A 21873-nucleotide genomic window follows, 5' to 3' on the forward strand; every position below is an offset into this window, starting at 1 on the left:
TCAGAATGCACTCCCAGGACTTCTACTTCAATAACAAATGTTGGTTTGGTCCCAAATAATCCATAGTTATATCCAAATAGCGGCGTTTTGTTCGTGCGTTCAAGACACTATCCGAAAGGGTAAATAAGGGTTACGAGCATGGCGCATTTCGTGACAAAAAAATTCTAAATATGCCATTACCGTACTTCGAAGCATGTCAACCGCTGTTTAAAATCCATTTTTATGCCATTTTTCTCGTAAAAAAGCGATAATATTCCGACCGGGAATCTGCATTTAGGTAAACAGACGAAAGAAAATAAAGCATGGGGTCGACTCGGGCACGCGCCTAAGCCCATAGTACTCTGATCGGCCACTTGCCAAAAGCGATAATGTGTTTCAGCCAGAGGCTGCCTCGATATCGTTCAGCTTTTTCCCGGGCTCTGAGAGCCTATGGGAGCCGTAGGAAGTGTCACGTTAGAGCAAAGATCCTCAGTCTTCAATAAAAAGAGCCAAGATGAAGAACAACTTGTCAGACAGGCCACTTCCCATATAGAATCCTCTCAGGTTTTTGCCTGCCATATGAGTTCTGTTATACTCACAGACACCATTCAAACAGTTTTAGAAACTTTAGGGTGTTTTCTATCCAAAACCAATAATTATATGCATATTCTAGTTACTGGGCAGGAGTAGTAACCAGATTAAATCGGGTACGTTTTTTATCCGGCCGTGTCAATACTGCCCCCTACCCCCCAACAGGTTAATGTTCCTCTCTCTGGAATCCATTTTCCTTCCTGTGACTGAAGCTCTGACATTTAACTGTAATGGCTCGGAAGAACATGAACCACTCAGCCATATTTTCAGGATACAGCGCTGCTTCTCTTTGAGATGATTGACAATAAGTTAGCCATGTACCAAGTGCTTCTGAAGTAAGTCTCTTACCTGACGTGATGTGAAACATCAAATATTCAAGAGAGCAGAATTCACCTGCCTTTACAAGCGCAGCGCACCCCACCACTGAAAATCGTTGGCTCTGGACAGGTGCAAAGCCCTAGTTCCAATCTAATCTCGGTTAACCCAGAACTAAAATCTCACCTAATTTGGTTATGTTTATGTAGTCTGTCCACGAAAGATTAGTTCCAACTAAACAACCAATACTCTGAATGTTTAAGGGGGCACAACCTTTTGGTACTATAATATTGTTACTCGCAATCTCTTCAACGGGAATTTTAGTTGGCTGTTTGAGATTTTACACATCGACAAGAAGTCAGGCTGCAAACCGGCTGTAAAGGCTTGACTCCACAGGAGCATAATGTAGTTCAAGATTCTGACCAGATGGAGCCACGAGAACCATCCCTTCACCTCCCTCCTCCCCCCTCCCCTGGTGTTCCTCCCTCTGTGTTCTACCTAATGAAGCACTTTGCTGGAGCATGTGGGTGTCTTTAAGTGAGTCTCACCCGCCTCAGGCCCAATCTGGATGCTCATAACACTGGCAGATACTCTACACGCTGCATATTTCCCTCTCTTTCAGAGAGCAGAGCGATGGCTTCAGACGCCGTCCACCCTAGCACCAACACTACCACTCTGATGATGTGAAATCAATATGAACATTAGTGCCCTAATCACTGCTAATGTTCTTTATGATCGTTACACATTTACTCATTCATTACAACACATTGCTTTGATATTCATATTCACATGAATATCCTTATTCACATGACTATCATTATGGTAATGGGGATATTTTGCCTGACAACAAGCTCTATATTTGGTAGGTGGAGCCTGTGTCAATTCTAGACTAGTTATCTCCTATGAAGATCCTCAGCCTGATGCTGATATGTGTTTAAGCTCTGTTGCAGAAGACGTCACAGAGTAATGAGGGACTGTCTCTGTACTGCAGCATAGAGGCCAAGAGCTGGAGTGGTGATGTTGGAATGGTGTGGTGTGGCTGGAATGTAGTAATACTTAATTCCAATTAGACTAAATTTGATTATTGTGCCCTGGCTGAGAATCACTAAGCAATTTGTCTCCTTAAGCATTGAAGCCATTTTAGGGGATGTTGCCATGGAGTAGGTTAGTTAATGAAACGCTCACTGTTAGAGATGTGTCAGTCGTCTATGACTGACAGGATGTTTATCAGTATTGAGTGGGCCACAAAAGCAGCTATTTAAATGCACACCTTATATTAATGTGCACCAAGTCACAGTCATCTCTCCTATACCAAAAGCAGGGATTTGTGTCTTAAACTTTGCCAATAGTGAGGTGACAAAGTTCTTCAGATCAGGAATGCCCAAAAATGAACATTTATTTTTTAACATCAGGCAGTCTATTGTGAAATGGTGCCAGGTACTTGGTTTTTCCACTTTGAACAGGAATACAATGAAAGCTGAACAGATTCATTTCACATGATATTCATAAAAATGTGTAATTATATTGAACCAGCCCAGTTACAACATTATAATAAGCAATGTTGCAAAACAAAAAAAAAGATCTGTGGCACAACTTCAATGTTCAATAATATTGCAACTTCATTGGATATGATAATACGAAGTTGACCCGCAGAGTGGACTTTTAAAAGAGATGATGAACTACAATAGTTTACATACAAGTGAAATGACGTGTAAAACATTTGAACAAATAGGTAAATAGCCTTACCTTGCGTTACTTTCACTCGCAGTTGGAATGTAGAACAAGCGCACAGAAAGATATGGTTCAAGGACTCAGGTTGAAAAAGTTATGAACTCTTCAATCAGATTTGACTGTATTTTCCACTTCTACGATGTGTAACGTTTGGTATGAAAACTGCTGGGAAGTTAGTCAGAAAACACGAATTCGTTTGTGGGAGTGACCACAAAGTTCAGTGAGACGTAATAGGAGGCTAGAGTAGCCCACTCCATAATGAACACTTCGGCGCGCCTCTCGTTCAGGGAAGATACCAGGGAAGAAGAATAGCATGCTCCAGAAGAATGCTCGAGACGGTTAACTACTGCAATAGTCTTAGCGTTTTATTTTCTAAAAACAGTTTTAGAATATGTCTTGCCAGGATAGGTAGCGAAAAAAAAGGAAAGTGAAACGTTAACTTGAGGTCGGCTGTTCTTGGTTATCTCATCAGTTTTCTTGGGGTCGGTTAAGTTAAGATAACAAGGTGTAGCCTATGGCCAGATACCAGATACAGTATGGGCCATATACCACAAAGTAGACATGTTAGGGACCTTTCCATGGTATGCACTCGATTGTAAACGTCATTGTCACATGTCTGGAAAAGGCCTCAATATGTATAAACATACTTATTGTCACGGGCAGATAAATAGCAGGAGGGATGAGTCAGGCGCAGGAGACTGAGGTCCGTTGAACACAACGTTTTAATACTGCCAAGGGCTAAATCCAAAGACAAGGCTGGGTGCACAAAATAAACTAAGGAGAATAGCTCCACTCTCCAAAATAGACGGGGCGCGGCCCCGCAACCCTAATGCCTATCCAACAACGTAGTGAACAAACTACGTACATCAATTCTACCCCAACAACACGTAACATGAAACGATCCCGCACGAATCCTAACTAAACACAGACAAACTAAATACCCCCCCACTAATGATAAACAAGAAACAGGTGCAACCTAAAACAGACATAACTAACAGACACTGAAACATGGATTGGTGGCAGCTAGTAGGCCGGCGATGACAACCGCCGAGCACCGCCCGACCGGGGAGAGGCGCCACCTTCTGTGGACGTTGTGACAGTACCCCCCCCGACGCGCGCCGACGCCGGCCTCGGGGACGACCCGGAGGGCAAGGCGCTGGGCGATCCGGGCGGAGGCTGTGGAATCTCCTCAGCAGGGCTGGATCCAGAATGTCCCCCACCGGGACCCAGCACCTCTCCTCCGGACCGTACCCCTCCCAGTCCACGAGGTACTGCAGGCCCCCTACCCGATGTCGGGAGTCCAAGATGGACCGGACTGTGTACGCCGGGGCCCCCCCCGATGTCCAGGGGGGTCGGAGGGACCTCCCGTACCTCAACGTCCTGCAGCGGACCAGCTACCACCGGCCTGAGGAGAGACACATGAAACGAGGGGTTCATACAGTAATATGAAGGAAGTTGTAACCTATAACACACCTCGTTTATTCTCCTCAGGACTTTGAATGGCCCCACAAATCGCAGACCCAGCTTCCGGCAGGGCAGGCGGAGGGACAGGTTCCGGGTCGAGAGCCAGACTCTGTCCCCTGGTTTGAACACGGGGGCCTCACTGCGGTGGCGGTCAGCGCTCTCCTTGTGCCATCCTATAGCTCGTTTCAGGCACTCCTGTACGGCACTCCAGGTCTCCTTCAAGCGCTGGACCCATTCCTCCACTGCAGGAGCCTCCGTCTGGCTCTGATGCCATGGCACCAGGACCGGCTGGTACCCTAACACCACCTGGAAGGGCGACAGGTTAGTGGAGGAGTGGCGCAGAGAGTTCTGCGCAATCTCGGCCCATGGCACGAACCTCGCCCACTCCCCCGGCCGGTCCTGGCAATAGGACCGCAGGAACCTGCCCACATCCTGGTTGATGCGTTCCACCTGCCCATTACTCTCGGGGTGGAAACCCGAAGTCAAACTGACCGAGACCCCCAGCCTCTCCATAAACGCCTTCCACACCCTAGACGTGAACTGGGGACCCCGATCAGAGGCGATGTCCTCGGGCACCCCGTAGTGCCGGAAGACATGCGTAAACAGGGCCTCCGCGGTCTGTAGGGCCGTAGGAAGACCGGGCAAAGGGATCAGACGACAGGACTTAGAGAACCGATCCACAACGACCAGGATTGTGGTGTTCCCCTGAGAAGGCGGGAGATCCGTGAAGAAATCAGGCTGATATGTTCCTCATGACCCCCCCCGCGTCACCATGACCAGAGGCACTGTGACCTCCCTCACTTGACCAGACCCTAGTGGTCGACTATCTAGGGCATGTACGTGGAAGGGTTGGTCCAGCTGAACCAGGGGAATCCCTAACTTATTAGCGACCCCACGGTCCATAAAACTCCCAGCTGCGCCTGAATCGACTAGTGCCTTATACTGGAAGTGAGGGGAAAACTCAGGAAAACAAACAGAGGTGTACACGTGGTCGACAGGAGGCTCTGGGTGTGGCTGGTGCTGACTCACCTGGGGGGTTGATGTGGTGCTCTGCCTGCCATCTGAATTCCTGGGGGAACCTCTCCAGCACCGGTCGGCAGTGTGTCCTCTACTACCACAGTGGGTGCAGGAGAGGCCCCCCACTCCAGTCCTCCTAGCAGCAGCCCCTCCTATCTCCATGGGCGTTGGAGCAGGAGGGCTGGGAGGTGGAACAAACAGGCCCCAACTGGAACGCCCCCGGGCAGCCAGCAGGTTGTGCAGCCTGATGGACGAATCGATAAGCTGGTCCAGGGTAGTTGTATGGTCCCGGCAAGCCAGCTCTCGGCGGACGTCCTCACGAAGACTACACCTGTAGTGGTCAATCAGGGCCCGCTCATTCCACCCCGATCCTGCGGTGAGAGTCCGGAAATCCAGGGCAAAGTCCTGAGCGCTCCTCGTCTCCTGCCTCAGGTGAAATAATCGCTGAAATAATCGGTGAACTCCGGGTAGTCGTCCTTAGCCGAGTCTGGGCCCTCCCAGATGGCGTTGGCCCATTCTAGGGCTCTACCAGTGAGGCATGAGACGAGGACGCTCAACCTCTCTTCATCGGAGGGAGGGGGCCGGACGGTCGCCAGGTACAGATCCAACTGCAGCAAAAACCCCTTGCACCCGGCGGCCGCCCCATCAAACTCCCTGGGAGCCATGATCCGGATCCCACCCGTACTGGATTCGGTGGGTAACGGTAGGGGCGCAGGGTGATGAATCGGCACTGGTGGGGGTGCGGGAGCGACTCTCTCCCAGCTCTCCAAACGGACCAGCACCTGATCCATGGCCGTGCCCAGCCGGTGGAGGAGGCTGGCATGTTGGGAGACTTGTTCCGCCATAGATGGTGCTTGGAGTCAGCTCCTGCTGACTCCATAGTTGGTGCGGGATTCTGTCACGGGCAGATAAATAGCAGGAGGGATGAGTCAGGCGCAGGAGATTGAGGTCCGTTGAACACAACGTTTTAATACTGCCAAGGGCAAAATCCAAAGACAAGGCAGGGTGCACAAAATAAACGAAGGAGAATAGCTCCACTCTCCAAAATAGACGGGGCGCGGCCCGGCAACCCTAATGCCTATCCAACAACGTAGTGAACAAACTACGTACATCAATTCTACCCCTACAACACGTAACATGAAACGATCCCGCACGAATCCTAACTAAACACAGACAAACTAAATACCCCCCCACTAATGATAAACAAGAAACAGGTGCAACCTAAAACAGACATAACCAACAGACACTGAAACATGGATCGGTGGCAGCTAGTAGGCTGACGACGACGACCGCCGAGCACCGCCCGACCGGGGAGAGGCGCCACCTTCTGTGGACGTTGTGACACTTATACTTTTTTTTATATTTACACCATTGAAAACCCATTGATTATTACTTGATAATTCAGGAGATGGAAACCATCTAATCCACTAATAGTGTCTGCTTGGATGAGTGCATGGTCTATCACCAAGGCAGAGTGGAGTCATTATGGGAGTGCTCCTTTGATAGTGTACACATGAGACAGTGATTAATTATCAGCTCTGTAGGAGGTGTACTTCTTGTCATTATAATGAGCTTGTGTCCCCAGCCAAATTTGACAAATGGGATATTTTCTGCATGCAGGTTTTCTACCTGTCATTTGGGATGCCAGCCTGCTCCAACCTGCGTAACCTTGCAGCGTCATCCATTCAAATGAGCCCTGTGCTACCTACATTTCCATCTCATTAACACCCTAAACCTCAGTGTACTCTGCCTCGGGACCCCATCTGGTGTGTTCACAATAACATGCATCATTTCCCCCATGCCTGAAGGCTTCTCTGCAGTCTCTCTTACATGAACAAGACGCTCCATCAGAACCTGTAAAAATAACTGAAGCGCGTAAAACAAAACACATTATTTCATTTTCTAATCAGCATCAAAGCATCTCACCTAGTCCCTGTCGCTTGCATGGCTAGCCCACTCACTGTACCCATTCAGTCCATATTTATGACACAAACCTGAAGCAGCCCAACACAAAGCATAGACTACAGTACAGCTTCAGCACTGCGGGAGCGCAAGCATGGAGACCACTCTAGCAGACATTTGCAGAAGGTTAAGAGAGGTCAGTCAGGCATTTGTGCGGCTGACTGAACATTGTGTCACACCTTGTGTCGCTCTGAGCACCCTCTCCTCTCACATCTGTGTTACCTAACTGCTCATTGGGTTAGGGTTAGGGTTAACGCTAACTGATCATTGGGTTAGGGTTAGGGTTAACGCTAACTGATCATTGGGTTAGGGTTAGGGTTAACGCTAACTGATCATTGGGTTAGGGTTAGGGTTAACTCTAACTGATCATTGGGTTAGGGTTAGGGTTAACTCTAACTGATCATTGGGTTAGGGTTAGGGTTAACGCTAACTGATCATTTGGTTAGGGTTAGGGTTAACGCTAACTGATCATTGGGTTAGGGTTAGGGTTAACTCTAACTGATCATTGGGTTAGGGTTAGGGTTAACGCTAACTGATCATTGGGTTAGGGTTAGGGTTAACGCTAACTGATCATTTGGTTAGGGTTAGGGTTAACGCTAACTGATCATTGGGTTAGAGTTAGGGTTAACGCTAACTGATCATTGGGTTAGGGTTAGGGTTAACTCTAACTGATCATTGTTTTATTTCTCAGTGAGCCGAGCAAGGCAGACCAAGGCCAACAGTATGAGGCTGTTTAGACAGCAGACCAAGGCCAACTGTATGAGGCCATTTAGACAGCAAACCAAGGCCAACAGTATGAGGCCGTTTAGACAGAAGACCAAGGCCAACAGTATGAGGCCGTTTAGACTGCAGACCAAGGCCAACAGTATGAGGCCGTTTAGACAGCAGACCAAGGCCAACAGTATGAGGCCGTTTAGACAGCAGACCAAGGCCAACAGTATGAGGTTGTTTAGACAGCAGACCAAGGCCAACAGTATGAGGCCGTTTAGACAGCAGACCAAGGCCAACAGTATGAGGTTGTTTAGACAGCAGACCAAGGCCAACAGTATGAGGCCGTTTAGACAGCAGACCAAGGCCAACAGTATGAGGCTGTTTAGACAGCAGACCAAGGCCAATAGTATGAGGCTGTTTAGACAGCAGACCAAGCTGAGGAATGTACAGGATGTAGGATTTTCATTTGACCTATATTGTCACAGCAAAATAATCATACAGCAACAGGATTTGAACGTTTAGTCCATAATGTTGCTTGATCGGTGGTTAGGGTATTAGCTGGCCAAAAGTAGGCTACATGAAAAGTGCATTACTGTTAATATAATTGTGTGTTATTGGGCATTTTCAGTGAATTTATATAAATCACAAAGCTTATCTGAATTTCCTGTGGTCAGGAAGATTCTCAGCAACAAAAGACTGATCAAATTAAGATTCTACATCTGTAGTCTATTGTTGTGTGTCTGATTAATGAGTTGCCCCTATGCACCACAGCTGGAGCCTTGGCTTGGCATTGTATATGTGCACATATGTGTGTATGCGTAGGCATGCACATGTGTCTTATTTTCCAATCTTTCTGCAGACTGATCTGCCTGAGTGGAGGGTGTCCACGTAGGAAATGTGTTATGCCATTACATTGTTAAAGGAAATATGCAGTCATTTTTGCAATTAAATCCAAACCTCTGGATTTGTACTGCTATTTGTTCAGTTCTCTGACTGCACATCAGACTGACTGCCCAATACTGCAGGATCATCACATTCTTTATATTGGATGGAGGCCCATCAAATGTAAGACTCTCACAAAATCGATCACCTAAATAATTCAAACTGGTCAGTATGCAGGTGTTATAGACAGTAAAACCAGACCGGAGGTGCTTACGTATTCACATACATGTACAGTATATATGAATATTCTATTAATTTGGTGTATGTTTGTGCAAAGTGCATGCATGTGTAAATGTATGTGTACATCCCATGAAGTCCACCCATGTTGGGTTTGGGTTTGTCTTTTTGTGTCTCGGTGTGCAGCGTAGAGGCGGGGTTACCACGGTAACCACACATCCACATCTCCCACAGTGAGAATACCCGGCCCCCTCCACCTCCCTCTCTCCTTACCGCCCTCTATCCCTCCCTCCTCTTCTCCCTATTCCTCCTCTGTCTGTATTGATCAGTCAGTTATGTTCTCACCGGGCAGAGCAGGGCAGGGAAGGGGAGGAGACCCATGGGACAGACATCCAATGTGCTGTAAACCATAACGGCCTAATAATGGGCAGATTCCTCATTTCCACAATGCCGTAGCCGTATCTCATCCCCACTCTGACAATCCCACCGAACCAGAACAGCAATGCATGCTCAGCGCCTGAGTGGTAGTGAGGGGGGAGCTGGGTCTGGTGTTAAGGCTAGGGCAGGGGCTATAGAGCTGGGCAACTACTCTTTTAGTACAGCCCTAGCTTCCACATGATCGTCCCCATTTATATTTGACCATTGACTGACCTACTATGGCTATGATTAAATCAAATTTGATTATATTTATCACATGCTTACAAGCCGTTCCTAACGATGCAGAGTTTAAAAACAATAATAAAAACAAAAATGTTAACACAATTATGATAATTTTTTGAATACAGGTCGTGCACAACTACAAATAGAAGTATAAACAGTCTTGCATTGCTTTATGCTTGCCGAGAGGGGTTACCCCCTGTGGCTGTGTTGATTTATGCTGTAGGTACATATTTATATACTGTATGTGTATAGGTCAGATACTATACAGAGAGCACTGTGTGTTTAGCTAATGTGGCTAATGCCTATCAGCCTCTCAGTGGTAATGCTATATTAATGAAGGTGAGTGAGTCATTGTGGAGTTAACCGTGGTTGACCTGCTGATTCATTTAACACCTCAGGGTGGAATGGGGAGCACTTAGAGGTCCTCATATAAACACTCCCACTAAAACTCAAGAGCTTTTCTGGCCACAAGGGATTCGGGCTCTCAGTGCCAGAGGCGTCACTACAGACCCTGGTTCGATTCCAGGCTGTATCATAACCGGCCATGATTGGGAGTTCCGTAGGGCGGTGCACAATTGGCCCAGCGTTGTTTGGTTTTGGCTGGGGTAGGCCGCCATTGTAAATAAGAATTTGTTCTTAACTGACTTGCCCAGTTAAATAAAAAATTATTCTCACTACTGGCCAATCAATGTTTAAAATGTTATTTAAAATCTGTTTCAAAGTGCTACTGAGCATGTGTGAGAAGGTGGGGTTTTGAAACTAGACAGAACTGGGGGGGCATAGCTACCTTGGTATAATGGGGTCTATTTTGAAGACATGTGTACCATGATTCAGATGTGAGCTGACTGCGGCTGCACTAAAATCCCGCTGGCTACTGAATGAGGATATTCTTCATGCGGTGAAACTGTGAGCCCCAGATCTTCACAGTATGATCACATAGCAAAGTTTGACACGTACTTTCATCAATAGCCTGAGCCCACAGTCCCTTCCCCTGGAATGTTACACACACATTAATAATAGGACAGACTGCCCCCATCAAGAATATCAGAGCGTGTCATTGATATTGTTAATATGATAAGATTTGGCAAGAACATGTATGTCAACCCCCCTCAATTTGAGGACTTTATTGGCATGGGAAAAATATGTTTATATTGCCAAAGCAAGGGAAATAGATAATAAACAAAAGTGAAATAATTGTTATTGTTTAACAGTAAACATTACACTCTGTTACGCTCGTCTGAAGAAGGAGACCAAGATGCAGCGGGGGGGGGGGGGGGCACACAACACTGGAGACACAGTGCGCATCACCGCATAACACGGTGCCTGACCGGTCACACGGTCCCCACGGTAAGCACAGGAGTTGGCTCAGGTCTAAACCCTGACTCCGCCAATCTCCCCGTGTGCCCCAAAAAATTGGGGGGGAGCTGCCTCTCGGGCTTCCGTTGTTGCACTAATTCCTCGTATCGTCACCGTTCCTCTCTTGCTGCCTCCATCTGCTCCCTTGAACAGCGATACTCCCCAATCCGCGTCCAGGGCCCTTCTCCATTCATAATTTCCTCCCAAGTCCACTCATCTTGGCCACGCTGCTTGGTCCGGTTTTGGTGGGATCTTCTGTTACGTTCATCTGAAGAAGGAGACCAAGGTGCAGCGTGGTAAGCGTACATCTTACTTTATTTGATGAACACCAACAAAATACAAAAACCGAACATAACGTTCTGCAGGGCTAAATACGGCGCAATGCAATAGCAACATCCCACAATCAACAGGTGGGAAAAGACTGCCTAAATATGATCCCCAATCAGAGACAACGATAGGGTTCCCAATCAGAGGCAGCTGTCTATCAGGCCAACATAGAAATACCTAAACTAGAGTACCTGTCACGGGCGTCGTAGGGATTACGACGCCCAATAAACACCACATAGAAATAGACATACTAGAACTAACAAGAACATAGCCCAACAAACCCCGAAACACTCTAAACAAACACCCCTCTTAAATAAGAACATAGCCCAACAAACCCTGAAACACTCTAAACAAACACCCCTCTTAAATAAGAACATAGCCCAACAAACCCCGAAACACTCTAAACAAACACCCCCTGCCACGCCCTAACCAAACTACAATAACAGACAACCTCTTTTACTGGTCAGGACGTGACAGTACCCACCCTAGTCACACCCTGACCTCACCAAAATAGAGAATAAAAAGGATCTCTAAGGTCAGGGCGTGACACACTCACAAAAGTTCCAAAAGAATAAAGACATTTCAAATGTCATTATGTGCAAAAGGGAAAATAAATAAACATAAATATGGGTTGTATTTACAATGGTGTTTGTTCTTCACTGGTTGCCCTTTTCATTTTTTTTATTTTTATTTTATTTCACCTTTATTTAACCAGGAAGGCTAGTTGAGAACAAGTTCTCATTTTCAACTGCGACCTGGCCAAGATAAAGCATAGCAATTCGACACATAAAACAACACAGAGTTACACATGGAATAAACAAAACATACAGCCAATAATACAGTAGAACAAAAGAAAACAAAAAGTCTATATACAGTGAGTGCAAATGAGGTAGGTGAAGGCAATAAATAGGCCATGGTGGCGAAGTGATTACAATATAGCAATTAAACACTGGAATGGTAGATGTGCAGAAGATGAATGTGCAAGTAGAGATACTGGGGTGCAAAGGAGCAAGATAAATAAATAAATACAGTATGGGGATGAGGTAGGTAGATAGATGGGCTGTTTACAGATGGGCTATGTACATGTGCAGTGATCTGTGAGCTGCTCTGACAGCTGGTGCTTAAAGCTAGTGAGGTAGATATGAGTCTCAAGCTTCAGAGATTTTTGCAGTTCGTTCCAGTCATTGGCAGCAGAGAATTGGCAGGAAAGATGGGGATGACCAGTGAGATATACCTGCTGGAGCACGTGCTACGAGTGGGTGCTGCTATGGTGACCAGTGAGCTGAGATAAGGCGGGGCTTTACCTAGCAGAGACTTGTAGATAACCTGTAGCCAGTGGGTTTGGCGACAAGTATGAAGTGGGGGCCAACCAACGAGAGCGTACAGGTCGCAATGGTGGGTAGTGTATGGGGCTTTGGTGACAAAACGGATGGCACTGTGATAGACTGCATCCAGTCTGTTGAGTAGAGTGTTGGAGGTTATTTTATAGATGACATCGAGGATCGAGGATCTGTAGGATGGTCAGGTTTACGAGGGTATGTTTGGCAGCATGAGTGAAAGATGCTTTGTTGCGATATAGGAAGCCGATTCTAGATTTAATTTTGGATTGGAGATGCTTAATGTGAGTCTGGAAGGAGAGTTTACAGTCTAACCAGACACCCAGGTATTTGTAGTTGTCCACGTATTCTAAGTCAAAGCCGTCCAGAGTAGTGATGCTGGACGGGCGAGCAGGTGCGGGCAGTGATCGCTTGAATAGCATGCATTTAGTTTTGCGTTTAAGAGCAGTTGGAGGCCATGGAAGGAGAGTTGTATGGCATTGAAGCTCGTCTGAAGGTTAGTTAACACAGTGTCCAAAGAGGGGCCAGAAGTATACAGAATGGTGTCATCTGCGTAGAGGTGGATCAGAGAATCACCAGCAGCAAGAGCAACATCATTGATGTATACAGAGAAGAGAGTCGGTCCGAGAATTGAACCCTGCGGCACACCCATAGAGACTGCCAGAGGTCCGGACAACAGGCCGGACCTCTGGCCCTTTGACACACTGAACTCTATCAGAGAAGTAGTTGGTAAACCAGGCGAGGCAATCATTTGAGAAACCAAGGCTGTCGAGTCTGCCAATAAGAATGTGGTGATTGACAGAATCGAAAGCCTTGACCCATTACGGATGCAGGCAATGAGGCAGTGATCGCTGAGATCTTGATTGAAAACAGCAGAGGTGTATTTGGAGGGCGAGTTAGTTAGGATGACATCTATGTGTTTACGGATTTGGGGTTGTACCTGGTAGGTTTATTATTATTATTAATAATTTGTGTGAGATTGAGAGCATCAAGCTTAGATTGTAGGATGGCCGGGGTGTTAAGCATGTCCCAGTTTAGATCACCTAGTAGCACGAGCTCAGAAGATAGATGGGGGGCAATCAATTCACATATGGTATCGAGGGCACAGCTGGGGGCAGAGGGAGGTTGAAGCTAGCGGCAACAGTGAGAGACTTGTTTCTGGAAAGGTGCATTTTTAGAAGTAGAAGCTCGAATTGTTTGGGTACAGACTTGGATAGTAATACAGAACTCTGCAGGCTATCTTTGCAGTAGATTGCAACACCGCCCCCTTTGGCAGTTCTATCTTGGCGGTAAATGTTATAGTTAGCGATGGAGATATCAGGGTTTTTGGTGGTTTTCCTAAGCCAGGATTCAGACACGGCTAAGACGTCCGGGTTGGCAGAGTATACTAAAGCAGTGAGTAAAACAAACTTAGGGAGTAGGCTTCTAATGTTAACATGCATGAAACCAAGGCTTTTACGGTTACAGAAGTCAACAAATGAGAGCACCTGGGGAGTGGGAGTGGAGCTAGGCACTGCAGGACCTGGATTAACCTCCATATCACCAGAGGATCAGAGGAGAAGTAGGATAAGGGTACGGCTAAAGGCTATACGAACTGGCCGTTCGGAACAGAGAGTAAAAGGAGAAGGTTTCTGGGCACGATAGCATAGATTCAAGGCATAGTGTACAGACAAAGGTAAGGTAAGATATGAGTACATTGGAGATAAACCTAGGCATTGAGTAATGATGAGAGAGATAAAGTCTCTAGAGACGTTTAAACCAGGTGATGTCATCGCATATGTAGGAGGTGGAACAACATGGTTGGTTAAGGCATATTGAGCAGGGCTAGAGGCTCTACAGTGAAATAAGACAGTAATCACTAACCGGGACAGTAATGGACGGGGCATATTGATATTAGAGAGAGGCATGCGTAGCCAAGTGAACATATGGGTCCAGTGAGTGGTTGGGCTGACTGGGGACACGGCGATTCAGACAGTTAGCAGGCCGATACTAACAAGCTAACAGTTAGTAGGCCGGGGCTAAACAAGCTAGCAGTTAGCAGACCGGGGCTGGCAAGCTAGCAGTTAGCAGACCGGGTTAGCAAGCAAGCAGTTGGCAGACCGGGGCTAGCAGTTAGAGACCGGGGCTGGCAAGCTAGCAGTTAGCAGACCGGGGCAAGCAAGCTAGCCGTTAACAGCCCGGGGCTAGCAAGTTAGCCTTTGGGGGACGTTGCGATGGGGGTAAGTCTGTTTTTGCCTCTTTGTGCAGTGATGTCGATAGACCACTCGTGGAATTAGTAGGGTTCCAAGTAGCTCTAGGTAGCTAGTAGGCCGCGGTTAGCAGAATGGGCCTTCAGCGGACGTCGCGCCTGAGGGGCCTGTTGGAATCCTCGGGCAGATTATGTCGGTATTCCAGTCGTAGAGGATCGGCAGGGTTCCGTGCCCCGTACCGGCAGTAGAAGGGGTCCGGATATTGTAGCCCAGGAGTGGGCTTCGGTGGTAGCACAGGAGCCCTGGCCGGGCTAGCTTCAGGCTAATTGGTGCTTGCTCCGGGATGGAAACGCTAGCCAGGAGTAGTCACCCGGGATTGCGGTTAGCTAGTTGCGAAGATCCAGATGAAAATGCTCCGAGTTTGCGGTAGGAATCCGGGGATATGGGGGGGAAAAAAATAAAAAATAATAATAGGTCCATTATGCTCTGGTTTGAGTCACGTTGTTCGAACTGGCGAGAGCTTTCTGAGCTAAAGGTTAGCTGATGACCGCTAGCAATGGTTTGCTGACTGATAGCTGGTAGGTAGTTAGCTGGCTAGCTTCAGTTGAGGGATTCCAGATCTGAAGTAAATAGAAATGCTTTAGAAAAAAACAGATCCACGCCACATTGGGTGAGGCGGGTTGCAGGAGAATATTTAGAAGTTGAGGTTTAGGAAAATATTTTTAAAAGATATTGCGAAGAAAAAGATGTAAAAAGATATATACAAGGGACACGACAGGACAAAGACGTCTGACTGCTACGCCATCTTGGATATGTATATGTGTGGCAACAGGTCACAAATCTTGCTGCTGTGACGGCACACTGTGGTATTTCACCCAATAGATATGGGAGTTTATCAAAATTTGGTTTGTTTTCGAATTCTTTGTGGATCTGTGTAATCTGAGGGAAATATGGGTCTCTAATATGGTCATACATTTGGCAGGAGAGTAGGAAGTGCAGCTTAGTTTCCAAAGTGTCAAGTAATTATCTTGTTGTTTTCTCATGATTTGGTTGGGTCTAATTGTGTCGCTCTTTCTCTCTCTCTCTCACTCTCTACACACACTGATTCTCCCTTCCACTATAACAGTTCCCCTCTGGCTGTTGACCCTGTCCTGTTTAACAGTGGCAGGCAGGCAACCAGCCCCTATCAGTCCTGACCTGCAGTATTAAACCTGCACCAGCACTAGATCAATAGCCATGTATTCATTGGATTGTGTGCCCTGAGGCAGGCAGGCTGCAGCCCGACACAGAGGCACACCTGAGCTCCCCCTCCCTCAATCCCTCTCTCTCTCTCACACACCACTCTGTTTGGGTTTTACATCCCCTCCCTCCCTCATTCACTGCGAGGGAGAGGGAGGACAGAGAGAGAGAGGGATGGAAGGAAACAAGTTTTGAATACAAATGAGCTTCTCTCTAGCGGCACAGATACCACACATCCCTCTCTCTTACTCACACACGGATACGCAATCTTCCACACACCCTGCCTCTCGGTGTGTATTGGAAGACAACGCAGCACATGCAGTAATTCCCGACACTTAATTGATTAGCCCAGGCTGCTTATTTGAAGTGGCTAATTAGAGGGGGAGTGTGTCGAGTGTGTGAGGAGGGCTGGGGAGTCGCTAGCGCGCTTTATCTCCGTGCGCGTGTGTCTGTCTGAGGATCTCCAGTACCACGCTTCACTCTGGAGCAGGAGGAGAGAAGAAGAAGAGAATTGATAGAGATGCAGCTGGGTGGGGAGATTTTCACAGCACTTTCCCTCATCTGACATGGCCTCCGCGTAGGAATCTGGTGCCACGGCAACAGAGGAGCTAGGCAGCAGCGAGGTGTCTAAGGTAAGAGGGGGGTGATGGGTTTTCCTCTCCTCCGTCTGTTTCCCTCTCCTCTGTCTGCATGGGTTGCAGTATGAGGAGCATTAGCATGTTAGCATTGCGCTTTATGTCAATGGTTCAGATTGTGGTCTGATGCAGAGGCAGTGAGAGTGTTTTGGTGTTTATTTGGAGGTGAGGAGTGTTTCACCGTGGTATTCCCCAAAGGGAGGCTCTAATAACCTAGCGTTCTGAAATCCTATTAGGGTCTCCCCCCCGCCCTACCTACACCCTCCACCGCCCTATTAATAGCGTGAAGTGGGATTGTCTCTCTGGCGGGGGGGGGGGTTATTACCGTGTGTGTGTGTGTGTGTGTGTGTGTGTGTGTTCATGCATTCTGCACACAGGATATCTGCAGATTCAGCATGTGGTCTGGTTTGAGTGAAACATGTCTGTCGAGCAAGGCACACACACTCAACATACTACCATCCTGCATGCTAACTACACACACCTTGGAAATGCACCAAGACAACAGTACAGTGATTTAAAGGGACTTGGACTGATCTCTTTGAATGTGATTGGTTATAGGAGAGTATTCAGCAGCACAGGATAGCCACACACAGGGTGAAAGAAAGAAGCAGACATTGCCATGTAAATGCTGCATTGGACTGTACAAACACATTGAATATACTACCTTGTACCTCTCTGAGTAGAACTGTGTCAGGGGGATGGCTACATTTTGAGGATGAAAGGATCAACCAGACTGCCATATGCAGTGCCCTTCAGAAAGTATTCACACCCTTTGACTTTTTCCACATTTTATTATGTGACAGTCTGAATTTAAAATGGATTAAATGAAGATTTGTTTTGTCACTGGCCTGCACACAATACCCCATAATGTCAATGTTTTACAAATTCATTAAAAATGAAAAGCTGAAATATCTCGAGCCAACCTATTCAACCTCTTTTGTTATGGTAAGCCTAAATAAGTTAAGGAGTATACATTTGCTCAACAAGTCACATAAGTTGCATGGACTTACTCTGTGTGCAATAATATTGTTTAACATTATGTTTTAATGACCACCTCATCTCTGTACCCCACATATACATGTATCTGTAAGGTCCCTCAGTCGAGCAGTGAATTTAAAACACAGATTCAACTACAAAGACCAAGGAGCTTTTCCAATGCCTCACAAAGGGCACCTATTGGTAGATGGGTAAAAAACAGCAGACATTAAATATCCCTTTGTGCATGGTGAAGTTATTAATTACACTTTGGATGGTGTATCAAAACACCCAGTCACTACAAAGATACAGGCATCCATCCTAACTCAGTAGCTGGAGAGGAAGGAAACCATTCAGGGATTTCACCATGAGGCAAATGGTGACTTTTAAACAGTTACAGAGTTTAAAGGCTGTGATAGGAGTAAACTGAGGATGGATCAACAAGATTGTATTTACTCCACAATACTAACCTAAATGATATTGTACGGAGTAAAAATATTCCAAAACATGCATCCTGTTTGCAATAAGGTACTAAAGTAAAACTGCTAAATAAAAACATTATGTAGAGAATACGAAGCGTTATGCTTGGGGCAAATTCAACACAACAGTTCACTTCATATTTTCAAGCATGGTGGTGACTGCATCATATTATGGGTATGCCTGTCAACGGCAAGAACTAGGGAGTTTTTTAGGATAAAAAGTAATGGAATAGATCCTACAGGAAAACCTGGTTCAGTCTTCTGATAGACTACTGGGAGACAAATTCACCTTTCAGCTGGACAATATTCACTGGAGTTGCTTACCAAGACCATATTGAATGTTCCTGAGTAGCCTAGTTACAGTTTTGACTTAAATAGGCTTGAACGTCTATGACAAGACTGGAAAAGGGCTGTCTAGCAATGAACAACGACCAACTTGACAGAGCTTGAATAATTTTTAAAAGAGTAATGTGCAAATATTGTACAATCCAGGTATGCAAAACTCTTAGACTTACCCAGAAAGACTCACCGCTATAATCGCTGCCAAAAGGTCATTCTAAAATGTATTGACTCGGGAGTGTGAATACTGATGTAAATGAGATTTTTCATTTTCAGTAAATTTGCTAAAATGTTTTCACTTTGTCATTATGGGGTATTGTGTAGATGGGTAACAACAATGTGGAATAAGTCAAGGGCTATGAATACTTTCTGAAGGCACTGTACATTGTACTTTGCTCTTTTATGTTCATATAGAATATTACAATATACATCGTTGTAGATTAAATATATCTGCGCAGTTGTAATATATCTGTGTGTAGTATCTCTCAGTATGTGGTAGAAATAGCTGGATGTGAAGGCAGCCGTGATCCAGATTGTAGTGTCCAATTAGCCTTTGTGTCCCCAGGCGGTGTGTGTCTGTACGTGTGTGTGTGTGTGTGTGTGTGTGTGTGTGTGTGTGTGTGTGTGTGTGTGTGTGTGTGTCGCACGCGTGCATGTTCGTGTGTCTGAGGGAGGAGAGTGGACATATGGTTTCCTGGGCTCCTCTCCTAAGACTGTGGATTCAGACCAGCAGGATATTGTATATTCCTCCTACTCCTCTGTGTCAGCTAACTAGTCGCTTGTCTATTCATATTAACATCCTTTCATTCCCTTCACTTGTCCTTTCCTCCTAACCCCCTTCTCTCATTCTTTTTCTTTTTCCTCCCTCTCTCTTTCCCTGGTATTTTCCTCTCTTCCCTCAATTTCACTCACTTGTGTGTGTGTGTGTGTGTGTGGGCTGCAGTGTCTCAGTGACGACAGGCTGGCTGTGCTCTCTGACTGATGGCAAGCCAACAAGATCAGGACTCCTGTCACCCTGCCTCCCTTTCAGATCAAATCCAGCTGGACTCACACACACACACACACACACACACACACACACACACACACACACACACACACACACACACACACACGCAGACACATGCGCAGGCAGGCATATGCTAACAAACAACACTCTCTCTCCTATCTCTGGGTAAAATTGCCCCTGGTGTCCTACTTTTATCTTCCTCAACAAATCTCCTTCTCCTCCCTCTCCCTGCCCACCCATAAGGTTTCTACAAAATACTACATCTTGTCTATTCGGTATGTAGCACATGTGGACACAAAGGCTTTCTCTTTGACAGACACTGTCCCATCTCAAACAGCAACACCTGTGTTCTGACCTGCTGCTCCCTCCTGACATCCTGATCTTAGGGACTTTAGATACCTGGCCGTCCACTCAGGCTGCATTACACTGCCCATCTACTGCTGGGATCAGTAGAGCAGGTTCATCAAAATACCCTGGGTGATTTTTCCCTTACCTGGGGCCTTAGCTTGTTCAGTCACAGCTACAAGATGTTTGAGAGAGAGAGAAAGATTTCTAAAAGCAGCCCTGCTTCGCGTTGTTCTATCTGCTTCTAAGAGCCCAGTCTCATTCCTTATTCATCCTCACAGCCTAATCCAAGCTATAGGATCTCTTCAGGAGGAGTTCTGGTACACTTCAGAGGTTGGATGGTCGTAAGAAGGGACCTGAGTTTCACCTGACTAGCAATAGCCTATGACTAGGGCCTGTAGTTTTTCCTGTAGTCAGGGAAAACCTCAGGTCCCAGCTCAGGAGACTCCTCACTGACTGAGCACCATGTCCAGTTTGCATTGTTTCTGTCTGTCCTTTAGCCTTGCCTTGAAACGAAAAGGCTAGCATGTTGTATTCTTCCTCTCAAGCTAATTCTGCTGGGGATACAGTGTATTTTTTATTTTACTTCACTTTTATTTAACTAGGCAAGTCAGTTAAGAACAAATTCTTATTCTACCAAAAGGCCTCCTGCAGGGACGGGGGCTGGGATAAAAAATACAAATATATAACTATAGGACAAAACACACACAAAGACAAGAGAGACAACGCAACACTACATAAAGAGATGCCTAAGACAACAACATAGCAAGGCGACAACACACCATGGAAGCAACACAACATGACAAGAACATGGTAGCAACACAACATGGTAGCAGCACAAAACATGGTACAAACATTATTGGGCACAGACAACAGCACAAAGGGCAAGAAGGTAGAGACAACAATACATCACGCAAAGCAGCCACAACTGTCAGTAAGAGTGTCAATGATTGAGTCTTTGAATGAAGAGATTGAGACAAAACTGTCCAGTTTGAGTGTTTGTTGCAGCTCATTCCAGTCACTAGCTGCAGTGAACTGAAAAGAGGAGCGACCCAGGGATGAGTGTGCTTTGTGGACCTTTAACAGAATGTGACCGGCAGAACGGGTGGAGTATGAGGGCTGCAGTAGATATCTCAGATAGGGGGGAGTGAGGCCTAAGTGGATTTTATAAATAAGCATCAACCAGTGGGTCTTGCGTTGGGTATATAGAGATGACCAGTTTACAGGAGTATAGAGTGCTATAATAGAGTGCTATGTCCTATAAGGAGCATTGGTGGCAAATCTGATGGCCCGACCGGTAAAGAACATCTAGCCGCTCGAGAGCACCCGTACCTGCCGTGTAAAGCGTGTAGACATGACATTGAATAAGACATGCAGACAGAGAGTTGTGCCTTGGTTGGAATATAATCTAATTCAGTATAGATGTGATTATGCAAATGTCAAGAGCATATTTCTCATCTAAGACTACTTTGTAGCATGCGTCATTAAGATATGCTATTTCCATGTTGTGCATTGGCTGGATTTATGTTTATTCTAACTCCATAAAGGTTCCATTCATTATAGTGGCATTCCGTGTTAGACACAATCTGTATTTTCATTTCAGCACTGACTCATCAGGACTGAGGGAGAGGCTCATTACTGCACACTGATAGGCTTATTTTATGCTATTTAGTTGTTTCTTTGTGTGTGTCGGGGAGAGTGGGAGTGTGTGGGTGGGGGGGGGTCTTTGCACTTTGTGTCATGGCCACAGAGGTAACATGTAAACAAAATTGTTATTCTTTATAAGAACATCAAGACCCATTGTTCCATCCAACGCTACATTCCTGTCATAGGATTAAACTTAATAATATACTTTGAACTTGGCCTCGAGCTGCCTTTTAGATCAAGACAACTCTTACTGACCTGGAACGCTCTTTCCTTCACAGGCGTGAGGAGAGTGAGTGCTGGAGAGAGGACAGGAGAGAGAAAACGAGAGCATGATGGCGGCGGAGGAGGAGAAGCCGGGTTTGAAGAGCAGCAGCTCCATCGTTCCCTGCTTCTTGTTTGTTGAGGTGAGTTGCCATGTCTTCCTTTTCCTGATTGGCTAAAATGACA

At 46.3% G+C, this 21873-nt stretch overlaps 2 protein-coding genes across 4 annotated transcripts in view; one reads left to right on the forward strand and one right to left on the reverse strand.

The window, feature by feature from the left end:
• The window catches only part of LOC106607082 (paralemmin-1), a 35604-nt gene extending 32739 nt beyond the window's left edge, over positions 1 to 2865 (reverse strand). Inside the window, exon 1 of the mRNA XM_014203673.2 lies at positions 2632 to 2865. The gene's annotated coding sequence lies outside the window, so the exon portion shown is untranslated. The remainder of the gene's footprint in view (positions 1 to 2631) is intronic.
• Positions 2866 to 16165: 13300 nt separating this feature from the next.
• The window catches only part of LOC106607084 (phospholipid phosphatase-related protein type 5), a 68082-nt gene continuing 62374 nt past the window's right edge, over positions 16166 to 21873 (forward strand). Inside the window, exons 1-2 of one of the 3 annotated variants that reach the window (XM_014203676.2) lie at positions 16166 to 16629; positions 21705 to 21830. In XM_014203676.2, the coding sequence (XP_014059151.1) occupies positions 21756 to 21830 (75 nt within the window). In that variant the 5' untranslated portion in view covers positions 16166 to 16629; positions 21705 to 21755. The remainder of the gene's footprint in view (positions 16630 to 21704; positions 21831 to 21873) is intronic. The other 2 variants (XM_014203677.2, XM_014203675.2) reach the window with 2 other exon arrangements.

The sequence above is a fragment of the Salmo salar genome, chromosome ssa06, assembly GCF_905237065.1.
Source record: "Salmo salar chromosome ssa06, Ssal_v3.1, whole genome shotgun sequence".
Lineage (NCBI taxonomy): Eukaryota > Metazoa > Chordata > Actinopteri > Salmoniformes > Salmonidae > Salmo > Salmo salar.